This window comes from Theropithecus gelada, chromosome 20, assembly GCF_003255815.1.
Source record: "Theropithecus gelada isolate Dixy chromosome 20, Tgel_1.0, whole genome shotgun sequence".
NCBI classification, from domain to species: domain Eukaryota; kingdom Metazoa; phylum Chordata; class Mammalia; order Primates; family Cercopithecidae; genus Theropithecus; species Theropithecus gelada.
In genome coordinates, this window is record NC_037688.1 from 44,201,083 (window position 1) to 44,220,040 (window position 18,958).

General features: G+C 53.4%; 2 protein-coding genes across 2 annotated transcripts; both read left to right on the forward strand.

Annotated features, from left to right (window-relative positions):
* The first annotated feature begins 3,955 nt into the window (after positions 1-3,955).
* FOXC2 (forkhead box C2) lies at positions 3,956-6,842 on the forward strand. Its single transcript, XM_025370739.1, has one exon. It carries the CDS (start codon positions 4,457-4,459, stop codon positions 5,960-5,962), a length of 1,506 nt encoding a protein of 501 aa, XP_025226524.1. The 5' UTR covers positions 3,956-4,456; the 3' UTR covers positions 5,963-6,842.
* An 8,899-nt stretch (positions 6,843-15,741) lies between these two features.
* On the forward strand, positions 15,742-18,694 carry FOXL1 (forkhead box L1). Its single transcript, XM_025370866.1, has one exon. It carries the CDS (start codon positions 15,812-15,814, stop codon positions 16,847-16,849), a length of 1,038 nt encoding a protein of 345 aa, XP_025226651.1. The 5' UTR covers positions 15,742-15,811; the 3' UTR covers positions 16,850-18,694.
* The last annotated feature ends 264 nt before the right edge of the window (positions 18,695-18,958 follow it).

Here is an 18,958-nt window from a genome sequence, read left to right on the forward strand (position 1 = left end):
ATTATCGCACGCAAGAATCTTACCCTTGATACAAGATTATTATCTCATACACACCCCAGATGCAAATTTCCCCAAGTATCCTCAAACCTGTCCTTGATTGCTGTTTAAAATTTTCTTCCACCTAGGATTGAGGATTGTGTTTAGTTGTTGAGTTTCTTTAATCCTTTTAACCGAGAGTGGTTCTCATTACCCACCCGCTTTTGTAGTCCTTTCTGGCCCTGCCATTTGTCGATGGGACCGTGTGGCTTTCACTCACCAGAAAACTCACGCACAGTAAAATGAGCTTGAACTGAGTTTTAGAAAAGACACTTTTTTTTTTTTTTTTTTGTCCCACAAAAGAGAATCTCCAGAAGCCGGATTGCGATGGATTTTTAGGAGGTGGCGCTGACTTTATGTAACCCAAGGGCTCCTCCCAAGCAGCTTCTGGAAGCCTGGGACTCCTCTGCCACCCGATCCCTTTCCCTAAAACCAAGGCACCTCGTGACCCCAGAAAAGAAATGTTTGAAGGATATTGAAATGAATGAATGGGAAATCGTGAGAGAAGAAACAAAACTCCTTTCACTTGTCCCCTCTTTGGGTTCTCTGCTGTGCCTCAAAAGCGGAAGTGGCCTGCTGCCAGTTTCAAAGTCTTCCTCTTGTTCAAGACAACCCTCTAAACACACGCCCAGCACAAATAGCTTTCTGATGAATTCCCTGACGCTCACGCCACACCTCGGGCAGAAGGACAGCTGCAGCAGGAAAACAAGGACGAGGCAATTTGTTCAACAACTCTGGGGGGAAAAACATGCACATTTCTAGCCACCTAAGAGGCATAGGTTTGATTTGCTGAAAACCTCAGCAAGTTTCCCTAGAGAAAATTTCTTGCTCCCCGAGCGGTTTCAAAGACATTTTTGTTTCCCAACAGATCGTGTTCTTGACAGATTGCAAAGCTATGGGAAATAGTTTTAATCGACGTGGCGCAGTTTATCCTGTTTCCTTGCTTTTACAGATTTTTGAAGGCTCCATTCCTGCCGTGCAATGCCCAGGAGTATCCACAAGGTGTCAGCACCTTCATGATAAGTAGGGAGGACCGAGCGGTCTTTTTCTTTTTCCTTTTATCGTTGTAGTTCCCTGGTTGGCCTCAAGATGACGCCAACACCCATGGAGTCCGCCCAGCCGCTCCAGGTGCAGCGGCCACGGGCGGGGAGGAGCGCAGCGCGGTGGGGATGGAAGGCGAATTAAATACCTTTCGTCTTTATCGCCGCTTATTATTCCAGGAACACGCGAGGCCCTCTGGGACCCGATTCCGCATTCGGCTCACTGACTTGTGAGGTCAAGAAGGGGGAAAGTCAGCCAGAAAGTAGCAACCCCCCATCCAAAATACTTTGGCAGGTTAAAGAAAAGCTCGGAAATACGGTTTTTGCAAAGTCCAGGTGTGTGAAAGGCGTTGTTTTAATAACCTGAACAAACATCTTTCCCGGAGTCCCTCTGAGCAGGGAAGAAACCTAATTCCAGGGGCAAAGGGAAGTGTCTCTCTCACCTTTTCAGTCTTGATTATACGAATTTCTTTCCTCTCCCGTTTTCATTTCTCTGGGGCAGGGGAGGATGGTTAATATATTGGGCGACTCGATTCAGGCGGGTTTTTTTGTTTGTTTCCCCAGATGACATTGGTTTAAACCTGGACATCCTTGTAAATACAAACGCAGGCAGCAACTGCCATTTTGGAATTTATTTTTTCATAGTCCTTAGCTATTTTAGGTTTTGCTGTGATAAAGCTGTTTCTCTCTCTCTCTCACACACACACACATACACACACACAAACACACACACACCTCGTAAAAGCAGAGTAAATAATATTCCTCCAGGAAGCCTACAGGCTGAGGAGTGTTTCTTGATCAATAGTTTGCATTTCCAGTAAAGTCGTGACACGAACTCAGTGTGCCTGTCGTACGCTGCAGGAGAAGGGCACTTTTCACTGGAGTCCTTTTTTTTTTTTTTTTTTTTTTTTTTTTTTTTTTTTTTAAGCTAGATGCGGAAATACTAGCGGTATTAAAAAATAATAAAGTCATGGTGGGAGTTTAGGGTTGGGGCAGAAAGCTCAAATCATTTGCCTCTGAGCTGAGAACTGGGCAGCTTTATTTCACTTTGTTTCAAAGAAAGAAGAAAAAGCATCAGGTTAGAAAAAAAGCCCAGAATACTCATAAAAACAATGTTTCTAGAAGTCGAATATTCAAGGTAAAGGAACCTGATTTGTAGCTTCCCTTTGGCTTTGAATTGATCAGGAGACAAAGATAATGCATATACATTTTTGTCTTCTGTTCTTTTATTTGAAATGACTAGCACACCCCGATTGCCTTCTAGTCACCTCCCCGAAGCGAAGAGGCCTGGTGGGTTCTCTTAACATCCTTTTGCTGAGAATCGAATACGCAGCCGATGAACAGCCAGGAAGGGACAAGGAAACCCGAAATACAAATGTTCTGTCTGAAGCCCTCTTCACTGCCCAACCAGACAAGCAAATTCCAAAATTCTGCCCGTATTTAGCCCTTTTAAAGGAGTGTCTCACTCCTTCAGGGGAAGTGGGAAAAGGGGATCTGATTATTGAGGTGTGGAAGAAATAAACAATCAGTCCACAAATAAACAAACTGTCCGGGATTCCTAGAGGGAAGGAGAAATCCTTGAAGGAGATCCAAGTCGCTCCAGGTCTGCCTCCCGAATAATATTATCCCCAAGAGATCTTGAACCGTTTGCAATCAATCGCTCACCCAGTCTCCCCACGGAGCGCGCTCCCCAACTCAGCCTACCCAAACCCAACAAAACAAAAAAAGGCTAAAATATAGAAAATCAACTTGGAGACTCCCAGGGGGACATTGCCAGGAGCAGGAGGCAGGGACAGCGCCCTGGGGTCGGTGTTAGCGGCCGGCGCCGGCCCGGGCCGGGGAAAGCGTCCACGCTTGGTGCCCGCGGCGCGCGGCGCTCATTGCGCACGTCTTCGAGCGAAGCCCCCGCGGAAAGCAGGCTCGGGTTTCTCCTCGCAGGGCCCAGGAACTCGGCTCTGCCTGGCCCCCGTGGGTCGCTGCATTGTCCCGGTCTTCTGGGAGCGCGGGGTCAGCTTGTTAGAGGGAATTTCTATCTGGGAAAAGGGAGAGGAGCTTCGAAGCTGAAGTCGGTGGGCTGCGAGTGTCCACGCGGGAGACGAAAGGGGGAAATAGCAGAGTCACTTCACCCTTTTCCCCAAACCCCACAAAACTGCTCGCAGTGAAGCGGATGATTTACCGAATTCACAGCGAATTCAGAGGATTAGATTGTCAGCACGTTGCTACCTTCCCCTCTATCCACCCCGCGGCCTGGCTCCTCGGCGGGGGGCGAGAGAAACTTAGTTTCTAAGGTTTGCCTCTAAAACCTTGATAGGTTATCCTTGACGACCCCGAGCCTGGAAACTCCCTGCTGATGATTAATTATTTGATTAAATAAGTATAACATCCAGGGGAGGCCCTGCCATTCCAAACCAGCGCGTTTGCTTCGAATCCATTACACCTGGGCCCCCATAATTAGGAAATCTAATTATTCGCTTCATCACTCATTAATAAGAAAAATGTCCCAGGATCATTGCTACTTACAAGGTCTTTGAGGGAGATATTTTACTCCATTAATCCATTCTATTTTATATTTCAAAGTGATTTTTTTTTAACAGAGGAAAGTGGCTATTTTTTGTTCTGGGCATGTGGGTCCATTCACCAAAATGTGATCATAAAATAAATTTTAATAAGATATAACTTTTTAAAAAGTCTTTTCAAGTGAAGACGGAGTCGCAGCGGAGGCATAGGCGGCCGGGTCTTAGAGCCGACGGATTCCTGCGCTCCTCGCCCTGATTGGCGCCGACTCCCTTCAGCTGCCGGGTGATTGGTTCAAAGTTCCGGGAGGGGGCGTGGCCCGAGGAAAGTAAAAACTCGCTTTCAGCAAGAAGACTTTTGAAACTTTTCCCAATCCCTAAAAGGGACTTGGCCTCTTTTTCCGGGCTCGGCTGGGCCGCCGCTCGGACCCCGGCGCGCTGACCCTCGGGGCTGCCGATTCGCTGGGGGCTTGGAGAGCCTCCTGCGCCCCTCGTCGCGTGGGCCGAGGGTCCACCTGGGTCCCCCGGCCGCGGCATCTCCGCTGGGTCCGCGGCCGCCCGACTGCCCGCGCTGCCGCCGCCGGGTCCTGGAGCCAACGAGGAGCGGGGCTGGCGCTGCGCTCGCCCGGGGCGCGCCCTCCAGGATGCCGATCTGCCCGGTCCGCTGAAAGCGCGCGCCCCTGCTCGGCTCAAGCGCCGCCGCCCGCGCCCCCTCGCCCAGGAGGCTGCCAGGAGCCCAGGGCCGCCCCTCCCGCTCCCCTCCTCTCCCCCTCTGGCTCTCTCGCGCTCTCTCGCTCTCGGGGCCCCCCTCGCTCCCCCGGCCGCAGTCCGTGCGCGCGGGCGCCGGCGAGCCGTCTCGGAAGCAGCATGCAGGCGCGCTACTCCGTGTCCGACCCCAACGCCCTGGGAGTGGTGCCCTACCTAAGCGAGCAGAACTACTACCGGGCTGCGGGCAGCTACGGCGGCATGGCCAGCCCCATGGGCGTCTACTCGGGCCACCCGGAGCAGTACAGCGCGGGGATGGGCCGCTCCTACGCACCCTACCACCACCACCAGCCCGCGGCGCCTAAGGACCTGGTGAAGCCGCCCTACAGCTACATCGCGCTCATCACCATGGCCATCCAGAACGCGCCCGAGAAGAAGATCACCCTGAACGGCATCTACCAGTTCATCATGGACCGCTTCCCCTTCTACCGGGAGAACAAGCAGGGCTGGCAGAACAGCATCCGCCACAACCTCTCGCTCAACGAGTGCTTCGTCAAGGTGCCCCGCGACGACAAGAAGCCCGGCAAGGGCAGCTACTGGACCCTGGACCCGGACTCCTACAACATGTTCGAGAACGGCAGCTTCCTGCGGCGCCGGCGGCGCTTCAAAAAGAAGGACGTGTCCAAGGAGAAGGAGGAGCGGGCCCACCTCAAGGAGCCGCCCCCGGCGGCGTCCAAGGGCGCCCCGGCCGCCCCCCACCTAGCGGACGCTCCCAAGGAAGCCGAGAAGAAGGTGGTGATCAAGAGCGAGGCGGCGTCTCCGGCGCTGCCGGTCATCACCAAGGTGGAGACGCTGAGCCCCGAGAGCGCGCTGCAGGGCAGCCCGCGCAGCGCGGCCTCCACGCCCGCCGGTTCCCCCGACGGCTCGCTGCCCGAGCACCACGCCGCGGCGCCCAACGGGCTGCCTGGCTTCAGCGTGGAGAACATCATGACCCTGCGAACGTCGCCGCCGGGCGGAGAGCTGAGCCCGGGGGCCGGACGCGCGGGCCTGGTGGTGCCGCCGCTGGCGCTGCCCTACGCCGCCGCGCCGCCCGCCGCCTACGGCCAGCCGTGCGCTCAGGGCCTGGAGGCCGGGGCCGCCGGGGGTTACCAGTGCAGCATGCGAGCCATGAGCCTGTACACCGGGGCCGAGCGGCCGGCGCACATGTGTGTCCCGCCCGCCCTGGACGAGGCCCTCTCGGACCACCCGAGCGGCCCCACGTCGCCCCTGAGCGCTCTCAACCTCGCCGCCGGCCAGGAGGGCGCGCTCGCCGCCGCGGGCCACCACCACCAGCACCACGGCCACCACCACCCGCAGGCGCCGCCGCCCCCGCCGGCTCCCCAGCCCCAGCCGACGCCGCAGCCCGGGGCCGCCGCGGCCCAGGCGGCCTCCTGGTATCTCAACCACAGCGGGGAGCTGAACCACCTCCCCGGCCACACGTTCGCGGCCCAGCAGCAAACTTTCCCCAACGTGAGGGAGATGTTCAACTCCCACCGGCTAGGGATTGAGAACTCGACCCTCGGGGAGTCCCAGGTGAGTGGCAATGCCAGCTGTCAGCTACCCTACAGATCCACGCCGTCTCTCTACCGCCACGCAGCCCCCTACTCCTATGACTGCACGAAATACTGACCTGTCCCGGAACCTCCCCTCCCCGGCCCGCTCCGGCTTCGCTTCTCAGCCCCGACCCAACCAGACAATTAAGGGGTTGCAGACACGCAAAAAAGAAACAAAACACGTCCTCCAACTTTTTCTCAGACCCGGGAGCAGAGAGCGGGCACGCTAGCCCCCAGCCATCTGTGAAGCGCGCAGGTAACTTTAATTCGCCGCCCCGTTTCTGGGATCCCAGAAAATCCCCTCCAAAGGGACGCAGCCCAACAAAATGAGTATTGGTCTTAAAATCCCCCTCCCCTACCAGGACGGCTGTGCTGTGCTCTATCTGAGCTTTCAAAAGTTAAGTTATGGACCAAATCCCATAGCGAGCCCCTGGGGACTCTCTGTAGGGGTCCCCATAGGTGTATGGGGGTGTCTATAGATAATGTATGTGCTGTGTGTAATTTTAAATTTCTCCAACCGTGCTGTACAAATGTGTGGATTTGTAATCAGGCTATTTTGTTGTTGTTGTTGTTGTTCAGAGCCATTAATATAATATTTAAAGTTGAGTTCACTGGATAATTTTTTCATCTTGCCCAACCATTTCTAACTGCCAAATTGAATTCAAGAAACCGATGTGGGTTTTGTTTCCTGTACAATTATGAGATATAATTCTTTTTCCCATTGTAGGTCTTTTACAAAACAAGAAAATAATTTATTTTTTGTTGGTGGATAAAGAAGTCAAGTATCTGATACTTTTTATTTACAAAGTGTGATGGTTTTGTATAGTAGGTTCCACCCTGAGTATTCCTAAAAGAAAAAAAAAACACTTAGAAAATCTAACTTCATCTATGCTTGTCTTATGTGGTCTTAATTGTTGTACTTACCTTAAAATAAACCCATGTTGTTTTTTCTGCCCAAAGTTTGGACAGTGTTTGTGTTGTTGCATTTTTTAAAAACGAGGTGTGTTTGCAAACCCGCCTGCTTTGATTATTTTTGTTACACAGGTGGGTATATGTGTAGACACATAAAAATGACCAGAGAATAGGAGCACACACCTGCTGTCTTGTTTAGTGACAGAAAAAGGCTTTTGATTAATTTTAAAATCCCACTCTAGGATTTTTTTCTTTTCGAGAAACCGCCCAGTTGGAGGGGGCTGCCTGAAGGACCGGACCGTGAGCTTGCTGTGATGCATTTTGTTAAATGCAGAAAAACATGCTAACTGTCAAAACAGTGCCACTCCATCTCAGTGTCCAGCCGTCCCCAATTTAAGAGGTGAAGGAGGGGAAGAATAAACATTTCCCGTTTGCTAACTGCAAACCAGGGTGAGTCCTGCTTTCCCCCGATTTTATAAAATTCGAGCTTCTTTGCCTGCTTTAATGGTGTTCCAGAGAATTTGAACTGGGCCAACCAAGGTCTGAAGGGGATGGATTTTCCAGCATTGAATATCCGTCCCTCTTAGCAGCCAGATCAGAGGGGAATTTCAGACTTCGTTACTTCTCAATGTCATGTCTAAATCTATACCCTCATCGCAGTGAAAAATTTTGAAATCTCATTACCCTTCAAAAATAATTGATGATGCCTTTAGAGTTATAAATTCAAATTTTTCAATATGTTAAATAATAGAGATTATTTTTCTTTTCAATGTTAATATCTTATCTTTTACATTTTTAATAGCAACATAGATTTTGTGAAAAGTAGCTGAGGAAATGGCTTTATTATCTATTTCAATGGCTGAAGCCCACCACTCCCCTGCTGGCCTGTATGTGTGAATTTGGGGACCAAAGCTTCATCAATTCCCACCCCGGCAGGTGAGCTGTACCTTGCCAATGCTGAAGTTCTTTGTGAGCTTAACGTTTCAAGACCTGATGATTTTGCTAAAGGCGATTTTGCTTGATGCCGTGGCGCTGAACGTAGCCCGGGTGTTGTTCTTGTTGTTGTTTTAAGCATGGTACTTTATCTCTACGCTGTGTTGAAACAGAATTAGGGGAAGCTTAAAGCATAATAATTTTCCCCATATGTGCAACACAGACTCTTTCAATGTGTGGCCCCAGAGGTGGCACACAGTTAAAACTTGGAGGCTGTTTCATTCCTTTTCATAATGTGCGGGTGCCCGGGCGTCCGGGTGCTAGACTTTCAGCAGGCCCCAGGCCAGGCGGGCTTTGGTTGAGTGAACAGGAGGAGGAAGTTAAGGAAGTAGGGGTGGGGAGAGACCCTCTCCAAGCTGCAGAAGAAGGTGGCCCAAGCTCCTCGCCCGCGTCTACCGTGACGGTTTCATTTTACTTCTGCTCGCTTCATGCTATTTGCCCCAGGAGAAGAGGAGCGTATTCCAGACCCTAAGCGAGCTGGCTTTTTCCCTTCCCTAGACGTTTTAAAGAAGTCTTTCTGAAAGCTTGCCCTCCTCGTAAGCTTTGAAAGCGTTGGTGTCCTGTTAGTGGCGAGGCCTGAGAGACACACGGAAAATAAAGGAGAGCGACAGTGTGGCTGAGAGCCTGCAACCCTGCTGTTGAAACCACGCGGGGCTTTTGCACCTTTAGGAAGCCTTTTTAAAGAAGTCCTGCTGTGTGGGGGCCGGAAACCCAAGTGAGTGGCCCTTGTGGAGGTTATCGGGAGGGGGCTTTTCCGTTCCTTGGGGAACGTGGGCAGCTGGAGGACTGTATCTGGAGCTTTATTCAGGTCTTCAGCGGCAGCAGAGTGGAGAACCAGGCCCTTAGTGTGTAGCGGCCTGGGGACTGTGGGACTCATCTGAGGACCCTGTCACTCAAGGCTTCCTCCGTCTCAGTGGGGACAGGCATAGGTGCGGTAAGTGCTAGAAGGCCGGCAGCCCCTTGTGCTGTGAGCTGGCTCAGAGCTCTGTGCAGCCCCGGTCTCCTGCAACTCCAGCCTCCTGCAGTGCCTGTGTGGACCTCAGGCCTGGGGGCTTAGCGGCTCCTGGGGCATCTGTTGCTCCCAGCAGAGTGGGAAGATTCCACAGCACATGCTGTGAACAGCCAACGTTCTCGCCAACAGTTTTGCGTCTTGGCAGCCACCCTGCTCGTCTGCTGCCCAGTGTACAAAAAGCACGTGCCCAGGACATTGGCTGTTCTTGATCCACTCATCTGCCACCTTTTCCTATTGCCTTCTGGTCCTCAGGAGGTTCTGGGCCTTTCAAGGGAAGGGAAAAGGAGGTTGAGGATGGAAGGGTCAGAGTGTCTGCCACAGGCTGCAGGGACTCTGGGCTGGGGCGGCTCTGCAGACCACGCAAATGCAGTTTGCACGAAGTCTGTCTGATAACCCTGTACCTTCCTGACCCAGTCAGAAGATATCTCAGGGCCAATCACAGAGATGTCGCAAATAAAATGAAAGCACCTGAATACCATGGCAGACAGCTTCCCATTGAATTAGCGCTGCATCCCTGGCGGGTTTTGGCTGAGTGGCCTCTGACTCTAAGCACAGTCCAGTTATGACAGATATGGGCTACCCGGAGAGACCCCCATGGCCTCTGAGCGTCCCATACATTCTCAGCCCCAGAGAGGCTGCAGCCAGAGTGGCCTCCTTGAATGGGCCATCTTGTGTAGCCTCTGAGGCTCCACCGCACGTTCGGTAGAGAGACTGCCTGCCTCCTGCCGGCCGTGCCGGGGCCTCTTGAAGGCTGGGCTTGGGTCTGTGGTCGAAAGGCCATCACTGCTGTGGAATAGGTGACCTATCCCTGAAGATGCAAATCTTCCTGTAACTTTTGTCCAGGAATTGCTGGAGCCCTGGGCTAGGAATGAGAAAGTCACATCTTTCTGTGTGAACAAACTGCTTCCCCTCCCTGGCCTTGGTCTCTTTATCTGTAAAATGACCAGGCGGCCAGGGCTACGCTGCACTCCCCTTCTGGGCATAGCCAGGGCTGCTGCCATGGGGCCTCACTTATGCTGCTGACCCTCCTGCCACCAAGACATGAAGATCAGAAGCCAGACACAGAAGAAAACACAGGGTCCTGGGAACTTCTGCGCTTGGCTCATAAATCTTTCGGGGGTCCGTCCCCTTCCCTTTACCCAGTGACTGCGTGGGGGTTGCTGCTGGTGCAGGGAGAGGCTTGTGAACAGAGCTCCCAGCTCACCGGTGAAAATGAACCCTGTGTGCTAGTGAAGGTCTCCTCACTCCTCCTCCCCACCCATCCAAAAAAGGGGTTGGGGGTGTTGGGCAAGGTTGGTTGATGGGGACCTATTGTTAACTGAAAACATGAGCTGAGGGGAGATAGACACACCAAGATAAAACACCCATTGAAGGGTGGGCAGAGCCACATGTCTTGAGAAGGTGCTGGGGTCTCGGAGCCTGTGGTTGGCATCTTGGGAACTTGTGTTCGCCTGCGTCCCTATCTGACTCTCAGTGGGATGAAGGTGGGTAAGTAAAGACCTGAGGTTTTATGCCTTAGGTGCCAGTAGGCTGAGGCTGGTTGGGGGTCTGGGGTCTGGTGCTTTTGTTCCAGGTGAGTGGGACAGGCCGGGTCACAGCCACCCAGAGAGCCCGCCCCTTGCCTCCCAGTGAGCGCTTTCTTGCACCGCATATTTGAAATGCTTTCCCAAACTTTGAGAAGCGTTCCCTGCCTGCCTCTTGCATGGCCTCAGCTCGCCAAGGCATTTGAAATGTTTGCTTTTTGACATAGGCATGTAAGGAAGGGGGCCGACGGTTTCAGGGGAGATTGGAAGGCTGGCAGCTGCTCTTCAGGGACAGCCACTGGGTCTGGGAAGACACCACCCACCTGTAATTTGTGCCAGGCTTTCTCTTCCCTTTTCAACCTTCCTGCTGTAGACCAAAAGCAGAGGGCTAGGTTTGTCTGAGTGTCAGCCTTGTGGGGACTTCATCCTGGGCGGTGGGTGTGTGAAGAGGGAAGGGGGGATGGTTGGTAAAGCTGCTGGCATCCCAGACCCATTTAGGGGGGATGGAGCTGGGAGGCTTCCACCCCCTTTGTGTCCTGAGGTGCAGCTTCATGCTCTGGAACCTCAGTCTATGCCCACCCAGGCTGCGAGATCATGGAGACACTGGGCCTCGCCTGTCTCAGCGGCCCTCTGGCCCTGGGTCTCCATCTGTCTTGTGTTATTTTCACAGGTGGCCTCCCCAGTGGAATCACTCTCTCTAAGGCTGAATCCACATGCACCAACTCAGGCCCTTACAAAGATTCAGGTGACATCAGACAGATCACCTTAAGCACTCTGGGGCAGTCTCTTGGCTGAAAACAGTAATAGGATTGAGAGGGTTATCTCCAGGATTCATGAACCTCACATAGGTTGGCAAGGTGCTTCCATAGTGTCCTGTTCATAGTAAACACTCATGACCAGCCATTAAGGTTTACCTGGAGCACAGAAAAGAAAAAGAGAAAGGAATCTTTGGTCTGAGTGACGCGCATTTATCACACGGTACTGTGCAGCCCTGGCAGGGAAAGCCACCGTGTCTGGGAAGATGCCGCTCACCTTTAATTCTGCCAGGCGTTTTCCTTCCTTTTTCAACCTTCCTGCTCTACAGGGAAAGCAGAGGGTTGGGCTATTCAAAAGCTCAGAGAGAGCATGTGCACCAACTGCCTCTGTTTAGAGCCTTTCCATCATTTCTGGGAAAAAGGTGCGCTATAAATAAGTGCGTCATTTGGGAAATCCTGCCCTGCTTTTGGGTCTCCTTCTGCATTCACTGACCCAGTCGGACTGCCATTACCTTCATGTCCCGTTCACTGCCTCCCAAGAGAAGGGAGGCCCTGGGCCCTGCTCCCCCAGCTCTGGAAATCTTCCACTCTTTTCAAAGTGGGAGGGGAGGGAAGGAGGAAGAGGTCTTCGGGGTTTTGGTGGAACGTAAGCAGGGACTCTGGGATTTTCTACTTATAATGTCCTGAATCTCCCAGCTCCAGGGGTGCTGCACACCCTCTCCGCTCTGGAGGGCCCCTCTCCCACTCTCTACTCCAGACAATCTCTGCCTCTGAGTCCTTCCAGATACCTGAGCATGTCAGACCCCAGAGCACCCACTTTTGGAGGACACTCACATGGGCTGTGGTCCCTGTGCCACCATTTCCTACTTTTAGGGTCTTGGGGTATTCTGTGTCGAGCCTCAGTTTCATTGTCTGTCAAATGGGTGAGTCTGCCACGCCTGCCTTTCACAGAGGTAGTAAGGGTTGGCAAGATAACTTCCATGGAGCCCTGAGTGTCCACACCTGGTGCTATTATAAGATTGTTTTTCTGTCTTTGGAGCACTTCCCCATGGGACACCTGAGGCAGGTTAACTTACAGAGCTTCGGTCGGTTTCCTGGTTTGCAAAATGGGAACGACAAAGGTTTCTATTAGGGCTGCTGTGAGGACGAAATGGCTCAATACGTTTTAGTTATTCATATTATTATCATCTATGTCTCCAGTGTTTTTAGGTTGTCAGTAAGGTGAGGGGCTAAGCCCTTCATCTTTCCACCACAGCTCTTCTCAAACATGCTACACATGCGGTTGAATCACACATACGTGTAAAACACACACACACACACACTCTGTATATGTGTTAACTGTCTTTACATTTGGAAAAGTGATGCAGACATTTGGAAAGGCGACACAGATTACTGTTAACTCAGGTTTCTGCTTTTGACTTGCCAGTGAGGAAGGTTGAGTGGATGGCTTGGGGCACAGTGGGAGGAGCTCTTGTCTCTCACCCCTCGGCCTTTTTATCTGAGGCAGTTTTCATCACCAGTGCCTGGGTTCCGATCTGCCTGCCTAAGGATCGCACATGCGCTTTGTCCCAGGGCTGGCAACGAGGCTGTCTACCCTCATCCCACGCTGAACCCCGTTTCTGCTCAAGCCTCAGAGCTGGAGACTCCAGTCCTTCCGGAGCATCCGGGCAGGCCAGAGATCTCAGGCTTTTCTTGCAGGCTGGGAGGCGAACCCTCACCAAGTGACTTCTCAGAAGACGCTCTTTTCTGGGATCCGAGGCTTATGAATCTGCAGGGAACGTTCAGTGTCCCCATCTGGCTCTCTAGGACACTCGTTCTAGAGACCCGCCAGGCCGTCTCCCAGGCTCCGCTGCCCCCCGCAGGCCCTTCGCTCAGTCCTCAGCCAGCAGAGCATCCGCACGAGGGCGCATCCGCTCTCGGACTCCCGGGGCTTGAGCCTGCACTCCCCGGAAATATGGAAATTGCCCCAGCGCGGGGTTCCTTCTAACGGAGGCCCCTCCTAGGCTCAGGTTACAAACTCATCAATCACCCAGGAGCCCGGGGTTCAAACCCGCTCCGGAGCCGGGCTGGGGCGCAATGCCGGAGTTCTACAGCTGACACCTCCCAGAGACTGCACACTTCTGCAAAAGCGCAGGGCTGGCTGTGCGTCTCCAAACCGCAACTGGAGCATGGGCATTTGTGTTTTGTTTTGTTTTGTTTTTTCTCTCTCTCCCAATCTCTCGCTCTTTTTTTTTTTTTTTTTTTTTTGCTTTACTATCGGTGCCCCGCCCACCAGCCGAGCGTGTCTCCGCCCGCGTCCCGCCCATTACCAAATCGGGCAGTGTTTATCACTGTACAAATTCAAGCTCGGATTTGTCTTAGAGTTTGGAAGTCGCGCCAGGACGGCAGGCGTTTCCGTAGAGGCAGGGATGTGCGTGCTGGACTTCGGGTGCCGCGTGGGGAGCTCCAGGACGGGCTGTGGGATAGGAAGGTGGGGAAAGGGTTGCATAGTGACACCGGTTTAGCTCTCGGTCTGGGTGTGTTGGAGCGAGCGCCGAGGCTGGAGAAGGAACTGGATCCAAACTTGAGCTTGTTGGGGGCGCGCCGCCCGGGAGAGGTTGGGTGACCCCAGAGACTGTGGGGCCTGCGGGTTGCAAAGGCGCTGGCATTGAGGTTTCTTCGTCCCAAGGTTGAAAGGTGTGCGCGAGTGAGAGCGAGCGGTCACGAAACGACAACGCCCCGCCCCTGCTGGCCAGAGGTTCACCCCCAGGACCTAGGCGGGTCGGGCTGAGCGCTGGACCCACTTTAAAGGAGTAGGGCCGCGGAGGGAGGAGGCCCGAGGTGTCCCAGGGACTGGCCTGTCACTCCCGCAGGCAGTGTCGGCACCCAGACCGGTTTTCCCACCATTCCTGCGACTTCCTTTTTGATATTTTAAATTTACCCGCTCCCCTGCGGTCTACTTATTCTATGGGCTGGGTACCCGGGAACCCCGAACACACCGGTTATTTCTGTTTTTCTCATTTTGAAAAAGGATGCCCGCCACCTTTCCTTGTTCAGAGGCTACCTGGGCACTCACATCCCCAGCCAGGTGTGGCAGCAGCGGACACTCCCCCTACCGCTCTGTGTGCCCTCGGTGCCTCTCCCACCTTCTTGGCCCACATGTAGTGGGCCATTTGTACACCCACCTGCCATCATCCCCCTTCCTTCGTCTCTTTGACATGCTCACACGGTTTACTCAATGAGACACCAGTTATCCGAATGCGTGTGCGTGCGTGTGAGAGTGTGTGTGTTTTCATATTCAGGGGGTGATCATAAACAGGAAGTAGTCACACTAGGTGCCCTCTACCCCTACCCTAAGGAGTGGAGTGGGGAAGAGAGGCCGCCTTCGAAATCAGCATGATTCAGGATCTTTTATTCAAACAGTGACGTGGGAAAATGTAAAATGAGATGGGGGTGGGTAGCAGCGTACACCCCAGGGGGGGTGGATGCAGGGAGAGCAAGCAGGCTTCCCAAATGCCTAATGTAATCACGGGCCAGCTGCATGCACTTGTAAAGTTGTTATAACCCCCTCCTTGTTATAAACAGGAAAGCCCAGAATATAAAGCTGGAGACCCACATTCACAAATACCAGGCCTCCCGCGCCAGCTGCCACAGCCTCCTTTTATGGTGTTCCTCCCTTGCAACCTTGGCCCCATCAGGAGGACCTTACTTTTGCCCCCAGTTCTCTAAATGGGTTTATTTTGAAACCTTCCTCGATGGAGCTGTGGACCAGGTGCTCTTCCCCAGGCCTCCAGTGCCCGAGGCCTTCCCTTCCAGAGAGGCTGGGCTCCCAGAGTCCAATTTCCCTCCGATTTCCAAAGAGCCCTGGAAGGGAGGGTGTGGGAGAGCAGGTCCCTAGAGAGTGCCACCTCCTATTGGGTCCGCCACCTGTTTTTTCAGAGAGGGCTGAATCCCCTTCTCAGCAGACACTCAGGCTTCTTAGACACCCTCCCTGCCCCGATCTAAAAGGTTCCTAGGACCTCAGAAAGCGTTTTACTAGACTCGACGTTTTACATCTTGACATGTCCGGTTAAGCCTGGGAGAAGAAAAGGCCTTTTGTGGGAGGCCCTGGGGTTGTGGGGCTCCCCCAGGCCAGCGTAAAACTCACCCCTGCACACCCACCCCCATCTCCACCTCTCTTTCCTGGCTCAGCAGACCCTGCTCGGAGCCACCGCGGTCTACATCCTGCCTCACTGACTGTGTGTGCTTACAGCGTCAAGGGGTGGACGTGATATTTCAAACATCAGATCAGTGCGTTTATATATTGGGTGCCCGGAAATTTTTCCAAATAAACACAGCTTGATTCAACTTGGGTGGGCGGACTTATCAACAGACTAATTCTATAAACAAATGAAGGAATAGCCCCAAAACCGATTGGCTGGTATCAAAAAGACACGTGGAGGGAAAAGCTTGGAGTTTTTCAGCAATGAAATTTTAATTAATGTGGGTGGGCTGAGAACACAAGGACTGTTTATCATAGACAATTTATTTTCCAGGGCTAAGTCAACATATAACAGCAAACTTACAACAATTATTTAACATTTTTAAAGCCATGAAGAAGGGACAGAGCACGGAGCTGCCGGGGAGAGCGGCAGAGCCAGAGGCAGAGGCACGGCTAGCTCCCCGGGAGGGCCCTTGCGGCGCGGGGCGCAGTGCCTAGGTCCCCCGGGTCGCCTGCGTTGCGGGGAGCGCAGCGCAGGCTCTCGCTTGCCATGAGCCACCTCTTCGATCCCCGGTTGTCTGCCCTGGCAGCCTCGCCCATGCTCTATCTGTACGGTCCCGAGAGACCCGGGCTGCCTCTGGCCTTCGCCCCCGCGGCTGCTCTGGCTGCCTCGGGCCGGGCCGAGACGCCGCAGAAGCCTCCCTACAGCTACATCGCGCTCATCGCCATGGCGATCCAGGACGCGCCCGAGCAGAGGGTCACGCTCAACGGCATCTACCAGTTCATCATGGACCGCTTCCCCTTCTACCACGACAACCGGCAGGGCTGGCAAAACAGCATCCGCCACAACCTCTCGCTCAACGACTGCTTCGTCAAGGTGCCCCGCGAGAAAGGGCGGCCGGGCAAGGGCAGCTACTGGACGTTGGACCCCCGCTGCCTGGACATGTTTGAGAACGGCAACTACCGGCGCCGAAAGAGGAAGCCCAAGCCGGGCCCTGGGGCCCCGGAGGCCAAGAGGCCCCGCGCCGAGACGCACGAGCGCAGCGCGGAGGGGCAACCTGAGGCAGGGAGCGGGGCAGGGGGCTCGGGCCCCGCAATCCCACACCTGGAGGGAGCGCCTGCTCGCCCCTCGCCCCTCCTGGACGGCCCCTTTCCGCCGGCGCCCCTCCACTGGCCGGGGACCGCGTCCCCAGACGAGGACGCCGGTGACGCTGTCCAGGGCGCAGCGGCCGTGGCCGTCGGCCAGCCAGCGCGCACGGGGGACGGCCCGGGGTCCCCTCTGCGCCCCGCCTCCCGCAGCTCTCCGAAGAGCTCCGACAAGTCCAAGAGCTTCAGCATAGACAGCATCCTGGCGGGAAGGCAGGGCCAGAAGCCGCCTGCAGGGGACGAGCTCCTGGGGGGCGCCAAGCCCGGGCCCGGCGGCCGTCTGGGTGCCTCGCTCCTGGCCGCCTCCTGCAGCCTCCGTCCGCCTTTCAACGCTTCCCTGATGCTCGACCCGCACGTCCAGGGCGGTTTTTACCAGCTCGGGATCCCCTTCCTCTCCTATTTCCCCCTGCAGCTTCCCGACACGGTGCTCCACTTCCAGTAAAGCAAACGATGGCGCGGTTCTTCTCCCGGCCCGGCCCGCGCCTCCGCTGAGCGAAAGGCCACAGCTCCCACCTGCGGAGGATTCTGAAATGATCTTTGCCTGGGACGGCCTATGGGTTCAGGGAAGTGTCACCAACCATTGCGCGCAGGTGGGCGAGCTGGTCTGCCTTCTCCGAAGCAAACTTTTCCCAGCAACCGGGCGCAGCTACGGAGACTTAAAAGATCCCTACGGGGTCATGGGCACCCGCGGGGACCTCTACCGCGGGAGATTCCTTGACTTTTGACCTGTCTAATGGAGTGGTCTTCAGCCGCCCACCGCAGGTCCTGCGCGTCCCGGGCATGCGAGGGCCCGCAGACTACCCAAGACAAGCCTTACAGGTGCAGTGTGGTCCTTTCGACTGGGGACCCCCATATGACCGTCGCCTGCTTCGCTGTTGCTGTGTGGGTCAGGCCTTGGTTATGAGCCCATCTGGGTGTGGGGTGGTCACAGCTGGGTTTGTTCCCGACTTGAAGTTGTGGAGGTGCCGGGGGTGACCCCGGGTTTTCAGGTTTTCTGGAAGATGTAGGGCCTGATTAGGATTTATGACCAATGTTCAGGTACAGAAGCTGATAAACCACCCAGAGCAGTAACACTTTTATTTTAAACAGAGAAGTTTTCTCTTAATTTCTTTCTGGGTAGTAAAAGGAACATGTTTTATTATTTGCATAAATACTTGACTCTAAGCATTGACCTTTGAAAACGCGTGTATTAACAACTTTTATTAAGAAAGTGCACTCTATATAACATCTTCTTGCATTATGATATCTCATTAGCCAATACACATGCAGCTATGTAACCCACAACAGCAGATGGCCTATCCTTTTGCTTTTGTTTTTAAGGTATCAAAATATTTCAAGGCATACCATGAGGAAGGGTGTGAGGGGGAGGGGATATGCCTCAGACAATGTTGGAGTTTTGATTTCCATGTTTTTTCAAGATCCAGGCTTGTGGTCGCTATATTTTTCAGAAACAGATAATGAAGGACTACGTTTAATTTAAAAAGTTGGGTGAAACAAGCAAAAGCAAATGCAGAGAGAGAGGGAGGAATGCGGGGGAAGAATAAGGGGATGTGCTGGTATCAGCTGGAAGGGGCCTCTCCAGGCCCCAGAGGACCTGAGGCTTGATGGCAGGACACTCCCGGCCCCGCACCCCCAGCAGCTTAAAGAGGTGACTGACAGTCTGGGGAGGGGAGCAGAGGTCTGCAACAAAAATCTAATTAAGAATATTGAGATGTTCACAACCAAGTTAGGCTTGGAACTTCGGGGAAATGCACCCAACCTCTATGCCATCTCTAGCTGGGTTATCTTCGAGGTCGTGAAATGCAATTTTCTGAACCTCTAAGTCACTTATTTTATGTCATGTGATAAAGACACAAGTAGTCACGCATTCTTGGAAATAGGCTGGGAGGGAGGTCTTTAAGATAGCTTTTAAAATAGTTTCCGGGACTTCTCTAAAAATGATGACAAACTTTGAATCCAGAGGGCCTGCTGGTCAATGTGTTGGAAAGGACATTTCAGGCCGGCAGAGTAATTGGATAATTCATAGGCATAGAGGTGACTTTTGGAAAATTCATTCTCATATCCATGTTGAACCAGGCTTCCGTGACTGGTTTCCACCCAGGCCAGTGGGAAGACTCTGGGAAACTGCAGCCCAGCCTTGATTGGAAGAACTTCCAGGAGGAACCATTGCTGAGATCCAGGCTCACTGTGTTTAACTGAAAACGTGGTGGAATGGCTGTCACTGGATATTTTGTTATCCCAAACTCTCAGCCTCTGTGAATAAAGTTGTTTTTTCATTAACCTCTCAGTGACTGGTTCAGTGGATTACTGGAGGGAAATAAACAAACAGTGTAATAAGAAAGAGGAGACTGGGATTATATCTGGGAGTCGTGTTAGCATCTCAGGAGGCTCTGGCTTCGGAGGGGTAAACACACAGACAGACGGGAAGGAGTGAAGAGGATGCCGGGCCCGGGAAGTTGCCTCCATATCAGAAAGCACAATGAGTTAATTCTGCCATATTGAATCGGTTTTTAATCTTTGCTTTTTCTTTTTTGTGTTTGGTATGCTGTCT